Source organism: Erythrolamprus reginae, chromosome 2 (assembly GCF_031021105.1).
Source record: "Erythrolamprus reginae isolate rEryReg1 chromosome 2, rEryReg1.hap1, whole genome shotgun sequence".
In the NCBI taxonomy this organism is placed as follows: Eukaryota; Metazoa; Chordata; class Lepidosauria; order Squamata; family Dipsadidae; genus Erythrolamprus; species Erythrolamprus reginae.
This window is the reverse complement of record NC_091951.1, coordinates 170,712,213-170,734,678: the sequence shown is the minus strand read 5'-3', so window position 1 is coordinate 170,734,678 and position 22,466 is coordinate 170,712,213. Positions and strand designations below refer to the sequence as shown.

The 22,466-nt window shown below is 40.6% G+C and overlaps 1 protein-coding gene across 1 annotated transcript in view; it reads left to right on the top strand.

Annotated features, from left to right (window-relative positions):
• Positions 1-22,466, top strand: part of SARNP (SAP domain containing ribonucleoprotein) — an 88,760-nt gene that overhangs the window by 11,535 nt on the left and 54,759 nt on the right. The window contains exons 4-5 of the mRNA XM_070740404.1: positions 8,513-8,580; positions 13,167-13,218. Coding sequence (XP_070596505.1) covers positions 8,513-8,580; positions 13,167-13,218 — 120 coding nt within the window. The remainder of the gene's footprint in view (positions 1-8,512; positions 8,581-13,166; positions 13,219-22,466) is intronic.

Here is a 22,466-nt window from a genome sequence, read left to right as displayed (position 1 = left end):
AAAATTGGTAAATAAATGGGTTGTTAAACATAGAAACATAGAAACATAGAAGTCTGACGGCAGAAAAAGACCTCATGGTCCATCTAGTCTGCCCTTATACTATTTTCTGTATTTTATCTTAGGATGGATATATGTTTATCCCAGGCATGTTTAAATTCAGTTACTGTGGATTTATCTACCACATCTGCTGGAAGTTTGTTCCAAGGATCTACTACTCTTTCAGTAAAATAATATTTTCTCATGTTGCTTTTGATCTTTCCCCCAACTAACTTCAGATTGTGTCCCCTTGTTCTTGTGTTCACTTTCCTATTAAAAACACTTCCCTCCTGGACCTTATTTAACCCTTTAATATATTTAAATGTTTCGATCATGTCCCCCCTTTTCCTTCTGTCCTCCAGACTATACAGATTGAGTTCATTAAGTCTTTCCTGATACGTTTTATGCTTAAGACCTTCCACCATTCTTGTAGCCCGTCTTTGGACCCGTTCAATTTTGTCAATATCTTTTTGTAGGTGAGGTCTCCAGAACTGAACACAGTATTCCAAATGTGGTCTCACCATCATTCTATATAGTGGGATCATAATCTCCCTCTTCCTGCTTGTTATACCTCTAGCTATGCAGCCAAGCATCCTACTTGCTTTCCCTACCGCCTGACTGCACTGTTCACCCATTTTGAGACTGTCAGAGATCACTACCCCTAAATCCTTTTCTTTTGAAGTATTTGCCAACACTGAACTGCCAATACAATACTCAGATTGAGGATTCCTTTTCCCCAAGTGCATTATTTTACATTTGGAAACATTAAACTGCAGTTTCCATTTCTTTGACCATTTATCTAGTAAAGCTAAATCATTTACCATATTACAGACGCCTCCAGGAATATCAACCCTATTGCACACTTTAGAGTCATCGGCAAATAGGCAAACCTTCCCTACCAAACCTTCCCCTATGTCACTCACAAATATATTAAAAAGAATAGGACCCAGAACAGATCCTTGTGGCACACCGCTTGTAACCTGACTCTGCTCAGAATACTCGCCATTAACAATAACTCTCTGATGTCTACGCTTCAGCCAGCTGCAAATCCATTGAACTATCCAGGGATTAAGTCCAATCTTCACTAATTTATCTATCAGCTCTTTATGTGGAACCGTATCAAAGGCTTTGCTGAAGTCCAGGTAGGCAATATCCACGGCACCACCTTCATCCAACACCTTTGTGACATAGTCAAAGAAATCAATGAGATTAGTCTGACATGATTTGCCTTCAGTAAAGCCATGCTGATTTGGGTCTAATAAGTTATTGTTTTTTAGGTGCTGATTTATCCTTTTTTTGAGTAGAGTCTCCATCATTTTAACTACAACTGATGTCAAGCTAACTGGCCTGTAGTTACCAGCTTCTTCTCTACTGCCCTTCTTGTGAATAGGCACAACACTGGCCATTCTCCAATCCTCAGGAACTTCTCCTGTTAACAAGGATTGGTTAAACAAATCAGTCAGGGGGGTAGCAATGACAGATCTGAGTTCTTTAAGAACTCTGGGGTGGATGCCATCTGGACCCATTGCCTTATTTATCTTTAATCGTTCAAGTTCTTCTAAGACATCGGTTTCTAAGATCACTGGAGCTGAATCCGTACAGCTGGAAGCAATGCTATATCCCTCTATAGTATTATTTTGTAAGGTGTCTTTTGAGAAAACTGAACAGAAGTAGCTATTGAAATGGTCAGCGATCTCCTTATTCCCATTAATGCATGTATTATTCCCGGTACTAAGCTTCGTGATGCCGCAGTTTTTCTTCTTCTTATCATTAATATATCTGAAGAAGGTTTTATCCCCCTTCTTTACAGATTTGGCAATTTCTTCCTCTTTTGAGGCTTTAGCAGCATATATTATCTGTTTCGCCTCCTTCTGTCTCATTTTATATACCTCCCTATCAGCTATACTTCCAGACTCTTTATACCTCCTATAGGCAGCCTTTTTTTCATTGACTATAGCCCTTACATCATTGCTAAACCATAGCGGTTTCTTCTTCCTTTTACCTTTAGTTATTTGTCTTACATACAGTCCAGTGGCTTTTAAGATGGCCTTTTTTAATACAGTCCACTGGATGCTCGCTCCTGCCATTTTATCCCTCCCCTTTAATTCATTATCTAAATATTCTCCCATTGCATTAAAATTTGTTTTTCTGAAATCCAATACTTTGGTTGCATTATAGGATTGCTCACAATGAGTTTTTACATCAAACCACAAACATAGATGGTCACTGCAACCTAAATTTTCTCCCACCTTGACATCTGAAACCCAATTCCCATTCGTAAAAACTAAATCTAGAATATTCTCCCCTCTAGTTGGTGTCTTAACCAGCTGTGCCAGAGCTGCTCCTGTAAAGGCCTCTACTATATTCTTACTTTTGCATGTAAGGGCACTGGGGATATTCCAGTCAACATCAGGCATGTTGAAATCACCCATAACCACAATATCTCCCTTTACTGCCATTTGGGTAATTTCATCCACCATCTTGTTGTCATATTCCTCGGATTGCCCTGGAGGCCTATAGATCACCCCAATTCTAATGACAGAACCTTCTTTATTTTGCATGCAAATCCAGAGAGTCTCTAGATCTTGACACGTATTTTGAATTAGTGTTGTTTTTAGACTTTCTTTAATATAAATGGCTACTCCACCTCCCCTTCTCTCTATTCTATCCTTCCTATACAGTGTATATCCTGGTATGGATATTTCCCATTCATTAGAATCCTTAAACCATGTCTCAGTTATGGCAACCAGGTCCAAATTATCTCTAGATATTATGGCCATTAATTCACAGAGCTTGTTGCTCAAGCTTCGAGCATTTGTGCACATTACCCGAAGAACATTATTTTCGTTATTAGTTTGCCCCTTATCATCAACAACTACATCTATATTATTTGCAGCTCCCTTTTCATAAGCTTCCAAAAACTGCTTTATCCTCATTGGTCGGGGACAGAAATCACCCACATCAGTTACATCTCTGTCCCCTTTACCTAGTTTAAATGCCTGTCCAAAAAAGTTCTGAATTCCTCACCGAGCACCTGGGTACCTCTGTATGATGGATGCAAACCATCCCTCTTAAACAACTCCCTATTAGACCACCTACTGACATCATGACTTACATAGCCAAAACCTTCAGCTTTACACCACTGCCTTAACCACACATTAAACTCTCTGATACACGTTGTTTTATCCTCTTGGCCACAAACCGGTAACACCTCTGAGAAAGTCACTGAATCAGTTATTTTACCCAGCTCCACACTTAGACATTGAAAATCTCTTTTTACTACATTAACATTTCTCTGGGACAAATCATTTGTGCCAAGATGCACCACCACATCAACGTTATTACCTTTACTCACAGTCTTAACAATGTTTGTAATCCGCCTCCTGTCCCTGCTGGCAGTGGCCCCTGGGAGACACCTCAGCACCTTAACCACATCCTTGCTCTGTCCCAAATCAACACCTCTAACGGTCGAATCACCCACAAGAAAATGTGTCCTCTTTTTATTTCTACTAACTGTACTTGATGGTTTGGTGACATTTACGACAACTTCCCCTTTGAACATCCCCTCATTCTCTGCCTGAGGGACCTTGCTAATATCTCCAACATCCTTACTATTTAAATCCGCAAGAACACTATAGGAATTCGATACAGAGAGACCAAAATTGCTATGTTTTTGCTCAACTGCACGCAATCTTCCTGAACCGACAGTTGTCCACACAGCCCTCCTCCTCGGGGGGCGCTGTGGAAGTGGAGGCTGGACACATGGCTGCATTACAGCACGTGGCTGGGACAATCTTTCCACTTCTGACTGCAAGCTACAAACTAAGGACTGCAATCTAGAGATCTCGCCATCTAACCTAGATGTCCTTATGCAAAGAGGGCAGTACCCCAAGTTCCACAAGGTACTACGGAAGACAACAGCCAAACAAATGTTACACTGCACCAAGCCAGTCATCTTAACAATGTATTGAAATACAAGTACTTAGCAGGAAAATCAACAATCCCTATTGCTACCAAACTTTGCTGATTTTGGTTTATAGTTATATGATTCGCGCGCCGTTAGGCGCGCGGGCCACTACCTTCTTCTCCTTCTCTGTGATCTGAAGTGCAAATTAAAATGGCTTTTTCCTGCCTTTTATACTTCCCAGTCTAATCCTGCCCCAGCCTAATCTGATTGGTCTGTGTTTGAAAACAAACTGCTAATAAAATTGTCTGTAACAGCCAGTTATAAATGCCCCTTCTCCTTGAATTCAAAAAATGCAAATGCAAAAAGTAAAAAGCACTACCTTCTTCTCCTTCTCTGTGATCTGAAGTGCAAATTAAAATGGCTTTTTCCTGCCTTTTATACTTCCCAGTCTAATCCTGCCCCAGCCTAATCTGATTGGTCTGTGTTTGAAAACAAACTGCTAATAAAATTGTCTGTAACAGCCAGTTATAAATGCCCCTTCTCCTTGAATTCAAAAAATGCAAATGCAAAAAGTAAAAAGCACTACCTTCTTCTCCTTCTCTGTGATCTGAAGAAATTAAGGGTGAAAATGAAGTGTACTAGTACTAAAAATGTGGTAAATACTTTTCTATATTTGTAAAAGTGAAATAAGATGAATTATGTTATAGATGATGAAACTTCAGCAGATGAAATTAGACTGAAATTACTGTTGGTGTTTAATTATAAAATTAATTAAAGATTTAATGTGGAGGGTTGAAGAATTAGAAGGGAAACCTAAAAGGTGTTTAGAGAAATAGAGCCTGTAGGGCAGTGATGGTGAACCTATGGCACAGGTGGCATGCGGAGCCGTATCTGCTGGCGCGCAAGCCGTTGCCCTAGCTCAGTTCCAACATGCATGTGTGTGCTGGCAGCTGATTTTTGGCTCGCACAGAGGCTCTGGGAGGGTGTTTTTGGCTTCCAGAGAGCCTTCAGGAGGATGGGGAGGGTGTTTTTATCCTCCCCCAGCTCCAGGGAAGCATTTGGAGCCTGGGGAATACAAAACATGAGCCTACTGGGCCCACCAAAATTTGGGAAACATGCCTTTTACAGCCTCAAGATGGCATCTCCCCAGACACTGAATTATGGGTGTGGGCACTCGCGCATGCGCGATAGCTCGTGTGCATGCTCTTTTGGCACCCGAGGAAGAAAAGGTTTGCCATCTCTGCTATAGGGCATATGTATTTAAAAAAAGAAAAAATATGTATAACAAAAATGAATAAAAATAATAAACTATGGGAAAAAATAAAAGTGAAAGAATAAAAATGACTGGTTTTTAATAGATTAGATTAGTTAGCTTAGTTTAAAAAAATAATTCATTCATTGATTCAATTTTTATGCTGCCCTTCTCCTTAGACTCAGGGTGGCTTACAACATGTTAGCAATAGCACTTCTTAACAGAGCCAGCATATTGCCCCCATGATCTGGGTCCTCATTTAGGATATTTTGTATTGTCTTTCATTGTATTGTTTTTCATTGTATTGTAAACTGCCCCAAGTCTTCGGAGAGAAGTGGCATATAAATCCAATAAATAAATAAATAAGAAAGAAGAATATGGCTGAAATTGAAAATAGGATATATTATTGATTACACAGGTCTACAAAAAATATTTGTTGTAATCATCGTAGTTGACCTTGTACTTTTCTGAGTCATTTTTTGTTTTGATTTCAAAAATGTATATAGTTTTTCTGTAGCAGTTATAGTTTCTACGGAGCAGCATCATTATTATAAGTTATAGGAAATATACTGGCGACATTAAGAAAACAGTAACTACCACATACATTGAAAATGTAGAAATAACTTAATAACAAAAATGCTTCTATATCTGAAACTTTATGTAATGGAGAAAAACAGCATATTTTTGGAATCAGCACATCAAACTCCATAAAACAGACATATTATCTTTGCTGATGATTTTTTGTGTGTGTTGACCAGTGTTATGTATAAGAAATGATGTAAGAAAAAGGATCCAAAAAACACTTTCTTCATAAAAGATATATATGTTTTGTGTTAAAAATAAAAAACCTATTTACTACTACTACTACTACTAATAATAATAATAATGCTAAATTGCTTATTTTGCTTGCACAGACTGTAGAAATTTACCTTTTGTTACATATAACCAGACATTTTTTAAAAAATAAACTTAAAATTAGCCCATGTATAAAATGTTTGTAGGGCCTCGTTTTCCAAAGTCACCATGAATCAAAAAAGCTTTAGTAAAGAATAAAGGGAAGAAAATATTTTACAAAAGGACTGATTGAACAGAATTGGATCAATTTATCCATCCTCTACTTTCTTTTTTCTATGTCTGGCCTAGAAACCAAATGTTGCAATGGTTGTCCTTTCCTCCCCTCAGTATGCCCCAAGTGAAAGCAGAATTCTAGAAATGTCTGTAAATTTATTAAAAAGAAAAAAAAACCTGAAATATCATATTGGTATAAGTATTTAGACTCTTTTCAACAACACTTGAAATTTAGCTCTGGTGCCTCCCATTTCTTTTGATTATTGCTGACATGTTTTTACAGAGATAGGATTATTTTAAGGCACACATCCGGGAAATGTTGCGGTAGAATTTCTGTTTCACCGAAGGTTCCTAAAAACACAGTGGCCTTTACAATTCTCACACAACCAGGATTCTTGCAAGAGCTGTTTATCCAATTAAACTAAGCAATCGGGAGAGAAAGGCCTTAGTAAGAGAGCTGACCAAGAACTGTCTGAGCTTCAGAAATCCTGTGCGGAGAAAGGAAGAAGAAAAACCATCATTGCAGCCCTCCACTGATGTGGCCTTAATTACAAAGTGGCTAGATGGAAACAAAACACATGAAAAGCCCACTTGAAGTTTGCAAAAAAGCACCCGAAGGACTCACAAACTGTAAGAAACAAGATTCTCTAGTTTGATGATTGAACTGTTTGACCTCTATTCTAAATGTTATATCTGGAGGAAACAAGGCACTGCACATTGGCTGCCCAACACCACCCCAACAGTGAAGCAGGATGGTGTATATTGTTTATCAGTGCTGTGAGCTGCCCCGAGTCTGCAGAGAGGGGCGGCATACAAATCTAATACATAATAATCATCATCATAATCATACTTTGGGGATGTTTTTCAGCAGCAGGGACTGGGAGACTGGTCAGGGTTGAGGGAAGGCTAAATTAATTTAATTTAATGTATTAGATTTGTATGCCACCCCTCTCCAAAGAGCTAAGTAAAAGATATCCTCAATGAAAACCTGTTCCACAGCAGTCAAGACCTCAGACCGGGCCAAAGGTTCACTTTCTAACATGAGACCAATCCTAAACACACAGCCAAGACAACAAAGGAGAGGTTTAGGGACAGCTCTGTGAATGTCCTAGAGCCAGAGCCCTGATGTGAACCCTATTGAACATCTGTGGAGGGACCTGAAAATGGCTGTACACTCATAGTCACCACCCATCCTGACTGAGCTCGAGATAATTTGTAAGTAAGAATGGCAGAAAATCCCCCAATCCAAATCTGCAAAGCTTGTCATGTCATACCCAAAAAAGATTTGAGGCTGTAATTGCTACCAAAGGTGCTTCAACAAAGTACTGAGTGAAGGGTCTGAATACTTATGCCAATGTGATATTTCAGTTTTCTCTTAATAAATTGACAGACAAAAATTCTAAAATTCTTTTCTTTACTTTGTCATTATGGCATACTGTAGATTAAGTGGGAAAAAAGAATTTCAACAACTGTAGAATCAAGCTGCAGCATAACAAAATTGACAAAAGTGAAGGGGATCTGAATGCACTGTAAATCTAAATGCTATTGCTAGAACTATTGCACTTTTTCTTGACTAAAGAGATATTCTTGCTTTGTATGTGACTTGAAAAACACTAATTTTATCTCTAAATATCAATGGTATTGTGATTCTTTAGTTTGAATGTACATACATTCCTTATATATTTCTTCAAATTATCCCCAGCTTTTAATTGCTGGTTTGTTCTCTCTTCTGTTTTCTTGTTTTCCGACAAGGAAATTATGTATTTTACTTCAAGTTGGAAACTGTTCTTAGCAGAAATTATAATTCTAGAAATGGATAATGCAAATATATTTATTTTCCTACAAATCTTTGAGGTATATTGGTGCAGCTGAATGTCACTCTAGTTAGGAATAAACTTTTATATGGATAACATTTTTAGAGCCCTGTCTGCACTTTCATATTGGCTATCCAATAGTTTGAACTACAATACAGATTAAATACTGGACAGGTTGCCCCCCACCTCCCCAAATATCTGTTAAATATTCCCAGCTTCAAACTTGCAGGCTTGTCTGTTGACTAAGAGTTGTGATTGCGGGGCTGGATCTCTTCAGGGGTGAAATTCTGTGAATGTTTACTTTAATTCATAATTTACTGATTAATGTCTACTTCAGTATGCCATATATGTAAGATTGGGATGGAACTGTTTGTGCAGCCTATATTTGTTCTGCTTTATAGATTCAGTCTCTAATGTTGAATATTTACTTTGCAGGAAGAAGAACAGAAGCCCTTAGACATTCCCATTAAAGAGGAAATAACTACAGAGAGCTCTCCTGAAATGTAATTTTACTTCAGAATATATACTGGCCAAGTATTACTCTTTTATATACATTTTTAGAATTTATTTGCCATTTGTTTATTGACTCTGTCTCAATAAACAAGTGGATTATGAATCTGGATTAGGAAGGATTAGTAATGGATTACATTTGAAATAGTGTGACATTTTGGAAATCTCAGGTATTGAGTATGAAGAAACTAATTATAATTGACCTGAATAAAAAGCCAAATTTAATGAAGTGTATTTAAATAAGTATAATCCAGAATTCTGTAGTTTAACATCCAGTCCTCATGACTCTTTTGTACTTAAAGGAGATTTACCTAATCTCTAAATTTGTAACACTGCATTTGATTTTTAAAGAAATTAACATTCTTTTCCAAAGCATTTGAAATTGTGTTCTAGATAAAGGTCATTATATCAATTATATAACCAAAGCTGTTATAGTATGTTCTCCCTTGAATGACATTGCTTTATTTTACTGCATATACATTGACTTTCCTTTTGGAATTTCAAATTTAGTTCTACCAAGCTTTCCTAGGCAAAAGAAAGCCATTAGAAGTTACCCCTGTATTAACAAAGACAAAGCAAAGACACACAGTTTAGCTTGCAGTGCTCATTTTCATTGCACATCAAGGAACAGGCAAGTTGTAAAAGCAAATAGGGCCACCTGTGTCAACGATATGCTTTAAAGGCTAAAAGAGAGAGAAGCAAATTGCCCGTTTGGCCTTAGTGCCATTCGTCAGCTGAACATTTGAAGTCGAACACAAGTGTACTCCTGTGGCCCAGTCAAACAAGCAGCCATTCAAATTGCACTAAAAGAGGTCAAGGAGGGTGAACTTGTAGCTCATCATGAAATTATGTATGTCACATACTGAAAATTATGTCTAAGGTAGATAAACAATAGGCTTCCTTGTAGTTTTATTGTTTACTTGCTTTCCAAGCTTAGATTTTGGCAGAAAGAAGTATTATTGTAGAATGGTTTGGGTTACCTGAGAAGTCAATATTAATCCAATTGTTTATAGAGTGATTTTGTACTATTTTTTTTCAAACTAAAAGACTAGGGGGAAAAGATTTTTAAAAATGCATTAAGAATACTAATTAAAACACAAATATGTAACATAAAAGGGATTCATTACACCACTAAAATAAGGATTTTAATCTATTGTACAATTTTTAGGTACAATATATAATATATGTTGAAAGAATCCATTCTGCCTAGACATTGCGTTTTTCTTAAAAGCAAGGTATAATTAAAAAGTATATTTAAATTGTTTGTTAAATTTATATAGCTGCCTATCTCACTCCATGACTCTTGGCATTTTATAAAATTAGTAAAACAGGGTTCAAACTGGCAAAAATCTTGTTCTTTTCCAAATATAGATTTGGTAGTCCAGAATCCTACATGGATTTGTTCTTAGTTGTAATATAGCAGCAGTGCAGTCAAATGCAGCAGTGAAACTGCCATATTCATTTTCTGTGACAATATCAGATTCTTAGTAAGTGTGATTAGACCATCGTTTGTTCAAAAGGAATAAATGGTTCCAAAACTTAAGTATGTTTGATTAAATCGTAGCTGAACGTTTAGTACAGTATCAGCTTCTTGGCAGCAGGGGGTGCCCTTTCTCTATATCCATTGCAGGTTGCAAAGGTGCTTGCAGGGACAACAAATCCCTGGTTCCTGTTTTGAATTGCTTCCTGTGAAAAAGTCATTAAACCATTACTACCTTTCAGGGCATAAAATAGAAAAACTGTCCAGGAATCTTGAACAAAAGCCATCCATTTCTCTAAATGGGAGACCTTAATGAGTCAGGTTATGACCCACTGTTTTATGGGAGCTGTTTGGAGGAGGAGGATGCCGTTTCATTTAGCCTGGGAACTTCCGAACTTTGTGTCTTCCACTTTTGTTTTTTCTTCCAAATCTCAACCTTGTTTTTAGAGCATAAACTTCCAAGCACCCCTACTCCATTATATATTAGTTCAAGCAGCTAACTGGCTTCCATTGAACATTGTTAAAGAAGTGTGCATTTGGTATGGAGATAGACCAAGCTAAAAGTCAACCTTAGCTATTTCATGAACTATAACTCATTTGTTAATATAGGGTCATAAAATGATAAAATTATTGGGATGTAATATAGGCTTTAGCTCTCTAGCTTGGATTGACTCCTTAACATAAGTGATCCTTTTTCTTGTTTTGCTTTGTACATGAGGGATTATATGCTAAATGAAATCTCATTTATCTTCATATAGAAGGCATTCAAATATTTTAATATTCAGAAGTTCAAATGACAGTCCTGTTTACATTGACTTGTAGGAGAAAGAATGAATTTAATAGTTGTAGCTCAGGAGATTGAGTTCTCTAATGTCTTTGTCAGCTTTCTTCTTCACTGATGTGCTGTTTTTCCCCATGCTTTTGAGTTAAATGACATCTGTTTTCTCAGAGCTGAAAATAATTTTATTCCTTTCAGTGTGGTACTGATAACAGATCTAAATTAACTAAAATACAAAAGCTATCACCATATGATTAAATGAAGAGTTACAATCAAGCCTCACATTTGATCCTTTGCTCATGCAATTTGTTGAAGGAAATTTCTTTTTCTGCTAAGTTGCTTTTATTCCCAAGATTCATATTGCCTTGTGGAGTATATTATTTCTCACACTCATATCATTCTCTCATCTATTTTTTTGTTAGACATGGCAACTGAGAAAAATCTTTTTAGCATAAAGTCTAATTTTAATAACTTTTTAGAATTGGCATAAGATTGCCTACAAAGTATGTTTCTACATGCATTTTACTAAATCTTTATCCTATGAATTTTTCTTCAGCCATCAAAATGGTAATGGAATATATTCTGCCCTTTCAACTGTATAAACTTTTTCATTAATGTAAAATGCCAGACTTAATAAATTGATGTTACCACCTGAAGCATTTTAATAATTCTAGAATTGATAACATTTACCAATTGAACATTATTTTGCGGTAATATTCTAATTTGTAATATGCAACATGATTGAGGTTGATGTTTTTATAAATGATCCTCAAGTAAAGTTTAGGGAACAATTGTTCCAAGACAGTTTGAAGGGTTTTGCAGAGTAAATTATTTATAGATAGAAGTCTCTTTGAATGTTGTGTATTTAAGATTTATAAGAAATGCTAGTAATGCTTCACAAAAATATAATCACACAGAAAAGGCGGTCCATATAGAATCATTTAAGTCTAAGTAAGTGATGTTTTTAAGTAAATAGAATTCAGACAAATAAGGACATTAAATATCCTTTATCAACGCTAGTTAATAAAATGTTGTTGTATAGTAGACATAAATCCAGCACCATGGATAGCGCCAAATGTAATTTATTGCCTAAAATTCCCCCTTGATCCAACAGTAAAGATGTTGTCGCAGCAACAAGCTAAAGGTAGCTAATCTATAATATGGGCAGCTTTTCATTCTCTGGAGAAGCCCAATTAAAAGATCCTCAGCTGTTACTGTAGCTATAGAACAAATAATTATTTGAGGGTTTCTCTAGATTCAAATACTGATGGCAGGGCAGCTTCTCTGACTGGTAGAGACTTCATTTAAGATTATCTTAACTTTAAGAGTACAATTTTATCACTAGATTTTTTTGCTATATTTTGAAAGGAATGTTGTTTGATGAGCATGTTAATAATACAACAGTGCTGGTTTTATAAATTGTGGAGTCAAAAATGGACTATTTTCAGAATACCTTTCATAGATCCATATATTCTCCTTATTTCCCAATGTACCAAACCAAGTACTGGGATTTGTGCCAGCTCTAAAATAGGGGTAATATTATTTTCATTTTATTATCAGAGAAAAAATCAGATAAATATTTGTAGGAAGGTAAGATTACCAATAAACTATCCTTGGCGGCAGCTGGTTATATTTAATTAGGCTTCAGAAGCTCATGATATATTTGTAATACCTATGGTAACCTCTCTCAACTTGATATTTCTCTATATATGGCTGCATCTCCAATGTTCTGCTTTTTTTAACCAGTGTGGTTGAGAATCTTTGGAGTTGCAGTTCTTATATATCCTGCTTGCATCATGTTGAAGTTTTAGTTACGAGAAAGCTAAAAAAAACCCATGCTCACTTAGCAATAGCATTTAGACTTCTATACCACTCCATAGTGCTTTACAGCATACTCTGACCGGTTTACAGTTAACATACTGTCCCCAACAGTCTGGGTCATTTTACCAACCTCGGAAGGATGAAAGGCCAAATTAGCCTTGAACCAATCAGGATCAAACTCCTGATGGGTGGACAGAGTTACCCTCCCATACTGCTTTCTAATCACTGCACCAAAATGACACATCGCTTGAAGTATGAGCATATTGAGTTCCATAATAGCCACAAGCAGGAAATAGCTCTAACTTAGTAACAGATCAAACATGGTATTCTACACATCCCAAAGTGAGGGCCTTTCAGTGCCCATGGCTTGCAGTGCATCTCAAAACAATAAGCATCCATCTTTCAGTAATATATTTTATGTCCATCAAACTGAATTTACTTTTGTTTATGAAAGGCAAGTAATATCTTGCATTCTGATCCATCTGTTTTGCTTTTTTTAGAAGTGCAGAAAAAAAAGTGGTCAAAATTACCTCAGAAATTCCTCAAATGGAGGTAAGTTGCCTTGTTGCAGTTTACAGATACAGCAACCAATTATGGGAAATGTTTTCTGTCAAAACCATAATTTTGTCAATACAGCGAAGATTTAGTTAATATTTTAGAGTGTAACAGACTTAGATTTTTAAAAAAAATTTAGCATGTTGCTTATCTTGCAATATTAGGTTGAGAATAGTTCGCATATATTGGTTTCCAGTCTGAATCATAACTGAGTGAAGATTTATCCACAAATATAAAAGAAATGAAGATTGCTGTGAAGAATAAAAAGACCAGTTGGTAGATTAGTTCTTCAATTCTCCGTACTGAAGGAGTGGGTCCAGCAGTCACATGGGTTGCTCCTGTCCAATCCGTTGGAACTGAGCCTAGTATTAAAAAAGACTGCTGGATCCGCCCCTTCCCCAGAATTCGCTCAGTTCGCATCCTCGGATGTGTGTGAATGCTCGTTCCTCTCGATAAAACACCTTCCCTTCGATCTCTCTTCAATAGCAAGTAAGATTTTTCCATTACTCAGCTTGCCGGCAGTTTTTTTTTCTCAGCCCTACAGGGCTTTGAGTTGGGGGAGAAGTTAGCGGCTCAGCCATTTGCGGTTTTTCCCTTCGTGCTGTAGCCGCGGCCGGTTTGTTAATTCCGGCCTTGGAGGTCCTGCCGTGAGCAAGCTTTATTTTTTTCAACTAATTAAGGGCTATTTACCTCCCGCGGTGTGGGACTTTTTTTGTCTCCCGGGCTTAGTCGCTCCTATTGCAAATAACGGAGCAGTTATTTTGGCGCCAAGGCTCTGACGCCCAGTAAGTTGCACTTTCGGTTCTGCCCTAAGGGGTCGGCCATTAGTGCCTACAGCCCGCCGCCTGACCCTGGAGTCGTCGCTTTGAGTTCCCTCGGGCCTATTCTCCACGGAAGTGGCCTCCAACCAGTGTGCCTTGGTTTTTCTTAAAGTTAAGTTAGTGAGGCCTGCCACGCTGCACTTAAGGACAAGAACTCTTGGTATCGCCCAGGATTGCCTCTTAAGGCGCAGCTGCTCCTGGGCCTAGGAGCAGGGTCACCTATCCTCTTGGGAATTCCACAAAATAATTCTTCTCTCCCCTATTTTTTGGCTCAAGCCTTGTCTTCTGTAATTGCTCAGACTATGGCTTCCCTTCCCAAGAGAGGCACTACCAAAGGTTCCAAAGAGGTTAGGCCTACTGGTAATCCTTCTGAGCTTCCCCAGGCCTCTTCCTCCTCTTCCTCAGGCTCTCAGTCTTTAGCCAAGCCCACTAGGGCTGAGAAGAGAAGGGACCTAGCCCTACAAAAAATACATGATAAATCAGCCAAACGTTTTAAGGTGCAGGCCCAAGTGCATATCAACCCTACCCCCCCGGAGGCCTCTAACCTGCCTCCCTCTGGGGTACCTGTGCTATCCCTGGATGAGCCAAACCTAAATCCACCCCAACCTAACCTATGGGGTTTAGGTCCAGAGGAGCCAGATATTACCGAGGATTTCCCCCAGCCAGAACCTGTTCAGGGCCTCAGGGATCCTCAGGCTTTTCCGGCTGATATTTCTTCCTTGCCACCGGAGTTTCAGTCTATCTTGACTATTCTGACTAACACTATTGATGCTAGACTCTCATCTTTAAATGTACCTCCTCTGTCTCATCCTCCCCCTCGCTCCTCCCGTCCCGTGAGTTCTTCTCCTTCCTACAGAGCCCCAGTCATGGAGGTCTCTGACTCCTCTCAGGAAGAGGATGAGGACGTGGATGCAGAAGAGGATGATGACCCCTTTCAGCGTCTGTCGGAGGATGAGGAATCTCAGATTAAGATTCCAGCCCCAGCTGCTATTTTCCCTTCGCAGCTTTTCAAATCTCTCCTGCTAAAAGCTAGAGTATCCACGGGGCTAGCCGGGCAAGAGAAGCAAGCTACTCCTTCCACAGACCCCCCAGAGGAAAATCTTCCTTACTTCATGGAGGAACAGGAAGACAATGAGGTAATTCCTATGCCCAAGTTGTTTAAGGATGCCTTGCTTAAACAGTGGGACCACCCAACCATAGGCTTCACTCCCACTCCCAAGGACAAGAAGCTCTACAAGCTCTCCCCCTCCTATGAGGAACTCCTAACATGTCCCAGGCCAGATGAACCAGTGAAGACGCTCCACTCAACGGCTGCCATGCCTGGCGAGGCAGAGGAGGTCCTCCGGCCAGAGGACAAACGACTTGAACAAATGCTCAAAAGAAGTCTCCTTGCAGACTCATGGGCCATTAAGAGTGCTGCAGCGGCATCCTTCTTTTCCAGAGCTATGCTCTTATGGCTTCGTCAGCTCCAACTACACCTGCCTCCAGATGACTTACGGGGCCAACAGGATTTCAACAAAATTTTCGCAGCTGCCCAATATATAGCAGATGCTACTCTCCAATCTTCCAGATTTGCAGCCAGATCAGTAGCAGCCTCCACAACGGCCAGAAGGCTTCTATGGCTCCGCCCTTGGCAGGCGGGGGTAAGACAGAAATGGCAGTTAGCTATGGGTCCACTGAAACGTAACCTCCTCTTCGGAGATCTTCTGGACCCTCTCCTTACGGAAAACGCAGACAAGAAAAAGGTCTTGGGACCTACCACCAAGAAGGCCCCGAAACCGCAGTCCTTTCGGCGCACCGGGCGTCAGCAGGATCAAAGCTTCGCATTTCACAAGAGCCCAGGTCAGTATTCCCCTCGCTTTCGATCCCAAGCTAGAACCACCAGGGGCAGAGGGTCCCGCTATCAGAGAGGATCCTCTACTACCAGAACTTCCAAAAGAACCAGATGGTAAGTTTTCTCACCTGCCTATAGGCGGTCGCCTAGCCTGGTTCTCTTCCGCCTGGCACCGCTCTTGTAAGGACCCCTGGGTCATTGACACAGTGGAAAGGGGCCTAAGGTTAGAGTTTATTTCTTCTCCCCCTAACCGTTTTATTTCTTGTCCCTCTCCCAGTTCCTCTCCATCTCGTATTCGAATGGAGGAGGCTATTTCTCATTTGTTGACTATTAGAGCTATTCAACCGGTCCCCTCTCTCCAGAGAGGTTTAGGCTTCTATTCCATCCTCTTCATGGTCCCTAAGACTTCTGGAGGCTGGAGAGCCATCTTGGACCTAAAGAAATTAAACCGCTTCATTAAATATAGAAAATTCAAAATGCACTCCCTATCTTCCATTTTATCAGCTCTTCATCGAGGAGACTTTATGGTGTCTCTAGATCTCACTGAGGCCTACCTCCATATCCCCATTGCCAAGGTCCATAGGAGATTTCTGCGCTTTGCCTTTCAAGGCAGGCATTTTCAGTATAGGGCTATGCCTTTTGGGCTCTCCTCAGCTCCCAGGGTTTTCACTAAACTCTTGGGATCCTTGGCGGCTCATATCCGGGCCTCTCCCATTCATATTTTATGTTATTTAGATGACATTTTAATTCATGGTAATTCCAGAGCTGGTGTAGCTGCAGACCTCTCCTCTACCATGTCGGTTCTACAGAACCATGGTTTTTCCATAAACCTTAACAAGAGTCATCTTGATCCATCCACTTCCATCCTGCATCTGGGGACTATCATTAATTCCGAAATATCCCAGGTTTTTCTCTCCAATGAGAGAAAACGCAGCATTTTGGATCTCATTGCTCGCATCCTGCCCCAGCAATCGGCCTCCATTGTCACCCTATCCTCCCTTTTGGGTAAGATGGTGTCATGTATTGGTATTGTTCCCTGGGCCCGCCTTCACGCCAGGGAACTTCAATGGCTACTATTACCATTTCAGAGATCAGGCCACAGCAACTCGAACCGACGCATCACCATCCCACCGACGGTTCGCAGATCCCTCAAGTGGTGGACTTCTCCAGCCCTAGACAAGGGATCCCCCTTCCGGTGTCCCGACCAGTTTGTAGTCACCACAGATGCCAGCCTCTCGGGCTGGGGAGCCCACGCCCAAGGTCTTTTAGCTCAGGGCACATGGTCACCGGAGGAGGCTTCCAAGCCCATCAATTGGCTAGAATTAAGAGCCGTGTCTCTAGCTCTAAAGCAATTCCAACCTCACATATCCAACCAACATGTGCTGATTCTCACCGACAATATAGCCACCAAAAGCCATATTTGCAGACAGGGAGGCACAAGATCCAAGGCCCTCATGAGGGAGGCCCTGAAGTTGGGTCTTTGGGCAGAGAAAAATCTCCAATCGCTTCTAGCCGATCACATCTCGGGGAGCCTCAACGTCCAAGCGGACTGGCTCTCACGAGCCACCATAGATCCAGGCGAGTGGAATCTCCATCAGTCACTGTTCCACCAAATCTGCCTCAGGTTCGGCCATCCAGTGTTGGATCTATTCGCGACCAGAGACAATACCCAGCTTCCCCGCTTCATCTCCAGGTTCCCGTCTCCGGGAGCGGAGGCAGTCAATGCCCTCAGGAGTCCTTGGCCTCCAGGCCTACTGTATGCCTTCCCTCCAATTCCAATTCTGCCAGACGTGATCAACAAAATCCTCCTGGAGAAAGCACGTGTAATCCTGATTGCCCCTCACTGGCCTCGCAGGCCCTGGTTCGCGGACCTTCAACAACTGTCCGTCCAGGACCCCTGGCGACTCCCCGCTTCGGAGGATATGTTGCGGCAGGGGGCCTCCTTCCATCCGGATCCAGAGTGGTTCCACCTCACCGCCTGGCTGTTATCCGGAGGGACTTAGACCTGCGAGGGTATGACCCAGACACAGTGGAAATCATTCTGAAATCTAGAAGGGGGTCTACCAATCGGATCTACGACCATACTTGGTCCAAATTTCATCAGTGGTGCTCGCAGGAGGGCTTATCCCCCCTGTGTCTTCCCATACACAGGATAATCGCCTTCCTTATGAAAGGTTTTCACCAAGGTCTCTCTACCAGCACCATCCGCCGCCATCTGGCCGCTATCTCTTCCGTCTTGGCGGGGCCTCGCAGGCAGCCCCTACGCTCCCTTCCAGAAATCCAAGAATTTCTAAGAGGAGTGGCCAATCTCAGGCCTTCTAAAATCCACAGATATCCAACCTGGGACTTGCCACGGGTTCTCCACTCTCTTACTCAAGCACCTTACGAACCCCTGAACTCTGCGTCCCTCAGGTACCTATCCTTCAAGGTAGCATTCCTGGTGGCGATTACTTCCGCCCGACGCATATCTGAGTTGGCAGCCCTTTCTATCAGACAGGACCTCTGTCAGTTTCATCAGGATAAGGTGGTTCTGCGGCTGGACCCCACCTTTCTACCCAAGGTCAGTTCCATGTTCCACAGATCTCAGGATATCGTTTTACCTTCTTTCTGTCTCCAACGAGAGCATCCCCTGGCGATTAGATGGCACACTCTAGATCTCACTAGAGCGCTAAAGATTTATATCCAACGCACAAGATCCATCCGGAGATCTGAAGCACTCTTCATAGCCTACCATCCCAGATCCTTGGGATCCAGAGTGTCTTCCACAGTAATAGGTCGTTGGATCAGAGGGGCCATCTCAAAGGCCTACGAGACAGCTTCCCTCTCCATTCCAAGGAATATTACAGCGCATTCCACCAGAAGTGCTGCCACATCTGCCGCTTGGGCGACTCAGGCTCCGTTGGAAGAAGTCTGCAAAGCAGCCACTTGGGCCTCGCCAAATTCCTTTATAAAACACTACAAGATTGATTCGTACGCATCAGCAGACGCTGCCTTCGGAAGAAGAGTACTCCAATCCGTTATCTCTCACGATAGCAATGTACTCCCACCCTAGGGACCTATCTCTTGGGTATGTCCCATGTGACTGCTGGACCCACTCCTTCAGTACGGAGAATAGGCGTTGATTGCTTACCTGAACGCCTCTTCTCGTACGGTGAGTGGGTACAGCAGTCACTTCCCTCCCTTGTGTGGTCTTCTTTACCTTCTATTCTAATTTCTTATAACACATGAGAGTTGAACATTAAAGAGCTTCACTACTGAGCCTAGTCTACGGATTCGCGAATTCTGGGGAAGGGGCGGATCCAGCAGTCTTTTTTAATACTAGGCTCAGTTCCAACGGATTGGACAGGAGCAACCCATGTGACTGCTGTACCCACTCACCGTACGAGAAGAGGCGTTCAGGTAAGCAATCAACGCCTAATCTCTCTGAAAAAGAAGAAATTGAAAGATTGCCTATTGGTTTTCTAATTGGTAACCCCTCACAAGGAGACCCTAAAACAAGGGTCTCCTGTGGGCTTGAGCACCAGGAACTAAGGGAAATGGCCTCTTTGCTGTAAGCCATGGCAGGACTTTTCATAAGGACATTAAGCAAGCCTAACTCACTTTCTAATCACATTTGGAAATGTCCAGTTAAACCATTTATGGATATTAGAGAGCTTCAAAATGGCAAACTTAATTTGACACCTAGTGAGTTTTAAATGGAGACTTGGCAAATTGGCAACCCCGCTCAAAAGAGAGGGAGAGAGGTGATTTAAGAAAGTTTTAAATGGATTAGGAGACCAGAGAAATTTGTGATAATAAATGCATATAAAATGACTGAAATGAACCTAGTTAGGAACCAAGGCTTGTTGAAGTTTACAAATGGACACAATTTAAAGGGATTTAAAGGATTGGGCAGAAAAGAATTAAAATGGCTAAGCTGACTCTAAGATTTCTGTATTTTTAAAAGGTTTTTTAAAAAACATCTACTGAAATATTAATAACCAATATCTCAGAGGGGTTACATATTTCAATGAATTAACTTTCAGAAGATGATGAGAAAAACTTTCACTGACACAGACACTAGAATTTCAAGGCATGGAAGGTTTCAACATTGACATTACAAAAATGGAAATACAAAAGACAAATCAAGGAAAAGTATGGAATAGCTCTGACATCTGTTTATGGGGTTTACAAAGTAAGGTGGTAAAAGCTTTAAGAACTCCTAAATGTCAAAGAGTGATGAAAGATAAAATCTGGTGATGCCACAATAATGATTTAAAAGTTTGTGCAGAGCAAAAAGAAGAAATATAAAATTGGACTACTTGCCCAGGGATACATTATTTTTTTGATATTTCTTATAACTAATGGCCTTTAGTGAACTAGGATTAAAAATATAAGTTTGAGGTTGTATATAAGGTAGGCTATGGAGAGAAGTGTTTCTTTTATTTGTAACTTTAAAAAAGGGTGAATGTGTGAGATAAAGGATCTTTATATAACTCGCATAACAAAAACTATGGCTATCCTTAAGTCTCATATATTTGTTGTTTTAACATTCTTTTCTAAATTTATCGTAGATTTTCAGCACTTTTTCTTTATTTTGTGCAATCATTCTTGCTTAAACTTAGCAATAACACTTAGACTTATATACTGCTTCACAGTGATTTACAGCCCCCTCTAAGTGGTTTACAGAGAGCGTATTGCCCCCAACAATCTGGGCCTCATTTTACCCACCTCGGAAGGATGGAAGGCTGAGTCAATCTTGAGCCTGGTGGGATTCGAACTACCAAATTACAGGCAGCCGGCAGGCAGCAGAAGTAGCCTACAGTACTGCATTCTAACCACTGCACCACCGTGGCTCATAAATAATCTCACTTTTAATTTTTAAAGAATACATATGTTTTCTTGTGCCTGATTTCAAATAAAGTCTATGCTGGTTAAGCTATAGTTTGATTTGTGTAGATAGGATATGAAGAATGTTAGTCATTTTCTAGTCATGCCAAGGCTGCTCTTGTGTCATTTTATCATCCTTTTGTGATTGGGGTGTATCATATATTATGCTGCATTCATAGCATTGAAACTTTCACCCAAGAATGAAGTACTGTTCTGTTAGCTTGTTGAAAGAAAATGTTTCTGCTTTTCATAACAACTGATATGTTGTTGCTGGCATGCAGATATTTTGTACTGTAAAAATTGAGTCTTCAAAAGATTGTGTTGATAGAAGTGTTGTTGAAGAGAGTGAAACAAGTGCTAGTGTAGTGCTCTGAGGGCAATAATTATCTGCCAATACTGATTGATTTTTCTGTTCCATCAAGTTTTGCTTCTTTGATTATGTGATATATTTAAACAAGCAAAAAGGTTTTCTGACTGTTTTATTTTATGTATCCTTTCTTTCCCACAAAAACTCAAGTATATCAGTCAGGAGAAGAATAACAATCAGGGAGGAAACTGGTGGTTGCTTCTTTATATAAGAAGGAGAGGCTGCAGTCTTTGAAAAAGGCACTGCTGCACTCTTTCCTTTAAGCTGTCAGTCCCGCATACAGCCAATCTAAGCTACTTCCAACTTTTTCCTTTTGGACTGTTCCTGATCTTTTGATGGGACATCAGCTACAAAAAGACTCTGGAAAACATAGATTTTCTGCCCACTTTGCTGCTTTTAACCTGTGAGGCTCTATATGACCTGGAGCCTGACTATCTTTAGGACTATTTATCTGAAGAGAGATCTGCCCATCCAAAGCATCCTAAAAATTCATACCTCCTGGTCAGCAGGCCTACTGAGGCCCTGGCTTTTGGCTGCTTAATGCCAGTTTTACCAATAATAAAGTGCCCCTTATCTGTGGTCTTGTCAACCTGAAGGATTTCCAAGACCTGGCTGGGAAGGGAAGATGTGTTGGCTGAGGAGGAGATGATTGCACTGTAGCTCCAGAGGATCCTGGATGAGACAGATTAATGTGGAACCATTCCAGTCAGATTTCAAGCCCAGGTACAGGATGCAAACAACATTAGTGGCACTTTTGGATGACCTTAAACAGAAGCAGGATGGGGGCAGTAATCCACCCTGGCTGTTCTTGACCTTTCAGTGGCATTTGATACCATTGACTAAGATATCCTTGATTCTGGGAGTTTTACACTGGTTCACCTCCCTCCTGGACCAGCTCACTCAATGTTGATAGGGAAAAGACATCAAGCCCACAGTCCCTGCTTTGTGGTATACCATAAGATTTGGTACTATCCCCACTCTTGTTAAAATCTACATGAAGCCTCTAAGCTAGATCATCCGTTGCAATGGGATGAGGTATCATCAGTATTCAGATGATACCCAGATAGATCTCCATTTCAGGTGAAATAAGCAATGCTATGGATGTCTTTTCTTGGTGCTTGGAGACTGTGGGGGCCTGGATGGGGGACAACAGGTTTCAATATAATCCTGGTAAGACAGAGCAGCTATGACTAGGTTGATCTTCTGTATTTTGGGCTTTACCATTTTAGGTCATAAATGGGGTAACATTGACCCAAAATTTGGGGGGAATCTTCCTGGATGCACTTCGGCCTGAGGAGCAGGTGGCAGTTGTAGCTAAGAAAGCTTGTGCTTATCTTTGGCATCTAAACCACTC